The sequence below is a fragment of the Glycine max genome, chromosome 5 (genome assembly GCF_000004515.6).
Source record: "Glycine max cultivar Williams 82 chromosome 5, Glycine_max_v4.0, whole genome shotgun sequence".
Classification (NCBI taxonomy): Eukaryota; Viridiplantae; Streptophyta; class Magnoliopsida; order Fabales; family Fabaceae; genus Glycine; species Glycine max.
The window spans coordinates 23,994,572-23,997,860 of record NC_038241.2 but is presented as its reverse complement, the minus strand read 5'-3'; the positions used below and the strand labels follow the sequence as shown (position 1 = coordinate 23,997,860).

The 3,289-nt window shown below is 35.0% G+C and overlaps 1 protein-coding gene across 1 annotated transcript; it reads right to left on the bottom strand.

The window, feature by feature from the left end:
- Positions 1–756: 756 nt before the first annotated feature.
- LOC100798888 (uncharacterized) lies at positions 757–2,755 on the bottom strand. The gene is made up of 3 exons (XM_003525763.5): positions 1,966–2,755; positions 1,473–1,658; positions 757–1,360 (listed from the first exon to the last, which is right to left on the bottom strand). The coding sequence occupies exons 1-3, from the start codon at positions 2,467–2,469 to the stop codon at positions 1,076–1,078; spliced, it is 975 nt and encodes a 324-aa protein (XP_003525811.2). The 5' UTR covers positions 2,470–2,755; the 3' UTR covers positions 757–1,075.
- Positions 2,756–3,289: the final 534 nt, after the last annotated feature.

Genomic DNA, 3,289 nt, shown 5'->3' with positions numbered 1-3,289 from the left:
TACTGATTTCCATAAGGGTGGATGCTCTTTGGTTTTAGCATGTTGGATGCTAGATAAAACAAAGCATTGTCTCTTGAGTTGTAGATGATATTGAGTACAGTTAAGTCCTTTAACATATTAATCTTGTCTACTTGTCAAAAACTCATTAGGATACCAATAATTTATATTTATTGTTATACATCAAAATTTAAGGTGGATGAGATGAATGGCTATCCAAACCTAATAGTAAATGATTTTTATATAAGTATAGATTACATTGGACGCCTTTTACACTGTTCCTTAATTACTTTTAAAATAAAATAAAATATAATAATTTTTATGCTATCTAAGCTTTTGCCTTTTACTTTTAAAACAAATCAAAGACAACCTAATAATCTTCAACTATTACATGTTTTTTCTCCCGCTTACATAAAGTTTACGTGTGAACCAAGTAATGTGTAATGATACTGAATACTCTTAAGTCCTTTAACATATTAATCTTGTTTATTTGTCAAAATCTCATTAGAATATTAATAATTTATATTTATTGTTATACATCAAAATTTAAGGTAGATGAGATGAATGACTATTCAAATCTAATAGTGAATTATTTTTATACAAGTAGATTACATTGGACACCTTTTACACTGTTTTTAAAATAAAATATAATATAATAATTTTTATGCAATCTAAGCTTTTATCTTTTACTTTTAAAACAAATCAAAGACAATCTAAGAATCTTCAACTTACATGTTTTTTCTCCCGCTTACATAAAGTTTACATGTGAATCAAATAACGTGTGAAACATATATACAGCATTCTTTAAACCATGAATAACATCAAATGAATTTTATATATCAATGTGTATTGTATTCTATTATTTGACCCGATAACAATCTACTCTCTCTCTCTGGGTTGGGGATACAATACAATTCATGAATTCAATATTTTTGTTCCAACTACGGTAGGGGGGGGGGGGGGGGGGGTGTTGAAATTGAGCCACCGACTAGATCCAAACTACCCTTTCGGCTGTTTCCAACCATACCCTTAAATTTAATTAAATTATTGTTTGATCTTATTAATCATGCCGCTGATTTTACTGGTAAGTGCATTTCTTGACGAGTGAAATTGCCTTGCCCATCTTCTTCGGATCCATAACGATGGAACACTCTATTTTCTTGTAGAACTTTGGCTTCACCAATTTGCCTAAAACATAAGCCCTCGACCGCACCATCACGCTCAACGTCAACGGCACCGGTTCAACCGGTTTACCGTTCACACTGTTCAGGTTGGCTCCACCTCCGTACAGTGGAATATGACTCCCAATTACCATTACCCGAACAGATCTTTGGCTCTTCCTTGATTGATAAAACTTTGGCATCTGCGAATTAATCAAATTAAATCCCACATTATAATAATAACACAACATATAATATAATGAAAAATGTCTATGATTAATTGATTGATTGCGAGAATATTTATGATTAACTTACAGTTCCAGTGGCTACAGTAAGTTGATAATAATTGAGATCCACGGGAGTTGAGGTCACATGGACCCCGAAAAATGTAGCGGTGTTACGAAACGTCATTTTCACAGATGAATTCATGGACACCAAACTTGTGGCAACTCCTGACATATCCGCTCCCGCTTGTATCACGAATTGGTCAAACGTTATACTCTGCCAAAGATCACATAATCAGTAAATTAACAAGAATTATAATAACTAAAGAAATTTAAACGTTAACCAACATATGATTTGTCGGAAAGTATATACTTAAAATTTTTAAATAAGAACTTGAATTCCAAATTTAATAATAAGAGAAAATGTGCAGACATTTCCAAATTAAAAGTTATATTGACAATTAATAGACCAAGAGGGTCTAACTCAAATTGGGTTGAATAATGTGGGTAAAGAGGTATAAACTTTTTAAACATTTGGATTATCATAGATAAAAAAAAATATTGAGAGTTAAAAGAAGAAGAACCTTGAGAGAAATGGCGGGCTTTTGAGGGCGACTAGCACCCCAGAGAATGAGGGAGAACGCGGAGAAGAGGACGACGAAGCCGACGACAAACGCGGGGAAATAGCAGCGACGAGGGAAGCCATGGTGGGCATTGTCGTTGGGGTCGAGGAGGCCCTCTTCCTCGATGGCGTGGAACTGGTCCTTCCAGGGCCTCCACGGACCCTTGCGGTTGTTGCCGGAGGAGCTGCTCTTGCGTGAGCCCGAGAACCGCGTGGAGGCGGACTCGCGGGAGTGGCGGCCCAGGGAGGAGTTGGAGTGGGAGTGGGGCGGGGAGCCTAAGGGGCTCTGCAGCGGACTCGAGTGGAACGAGTTCGTAGTCTTCTCGCCGTCGTGGGACGAGTCCCGCGACGGACTTTGCACGTAGTACACGTCCCGTCGCGGGGACCGCGCCGGCGAAGACTGCGTGAGGCTGCTAACCTCGGAGTCGGTTTTGGCCAGCATTGTCATGTTGTCGTTGGGCTTCATTGTGATCTGAATTGGTGGGTTTGGGTTTGGGGTTTGGGTTCAGTGTGAGAAGAGAGAAATAGAAAGAGGAAGATAATGGAGTAGTAGTGAAGAAGAGTGAGGATGAAGAGTGGTTCGTGTCATGTTACCCTGAAGGGTGTATGCAGAATCTTGACAGCGTACTTGTTGGGGCGGATAGGGCCAATGGTGACTTTTTTTTTTTCTCGCTTTCTTTACTCTTTACGAAGCTTTTCCTCGTGGCACCTAATTAACAGCAGAGAAAGCTGGACTTTTGTCAGATGCCATGCATTTCCACTTGTTTATTTAATGTAGTCAAATTATCCTACATATGTCACTGATACGTGTGTATATATATATATATATATATATATATATATATATATATATATATATATATATATATATATAAAGAGTTTTACTATTAAAAAATTGAATTAAATTTATTTGTTGTAAGTAATTTAATTTCACACAAATGACTAAAATATTTTTATTTTTAAATTAAAAGTAATATATATGTTTATGCATAAAAATGTAAGACATTAATGGTTATTATTTTTTAATTTTAATTGTGTTATTTTTGCATTCATTTTTTCTGTCAAAATCTTAGTTGCTCTTTCTCTTAGTAATTTTAAATTATTTTGTTTTCAAAATATTTTTTTAATTTTTCTTTTTTAGATTAATAATTTTGTTTTTATAATTTTTTGAAAATATTGAATAATGAATATATTATTTTTAATCTTAGAAGCTTATCTCCCGCAATACTTTTAAATTTATTTCCTTAGTCCTAACATCTCAACTATTTTTATTTTCAAATTATTTT

Excerpts from the sequence above, each read along its gene's own strand:
- LOC100798888 (XM_003525763.5), bottom strand. The coding sequence starts at position 2,469 with ATGAAGCCCAACGACAACATGACAATGCTGGCCAAAACCGACTCCGAG. Across the intron at positions 1,659-1,965 it reads AGCCCGCCATTTCTCTCAAG|AGTATAACGTTTGACCAATT; the intron begins GTTCTTCTTCTT and ends GATCTTTGGCAG. Across the intron at positions 1,361-1,472 it reads TTACTGTAGCCACTGGAACT|ATGCCAAAGTTTTATCAATC; the intron begins GTAAGTTAATCA and ends ATTAATTCGCAG.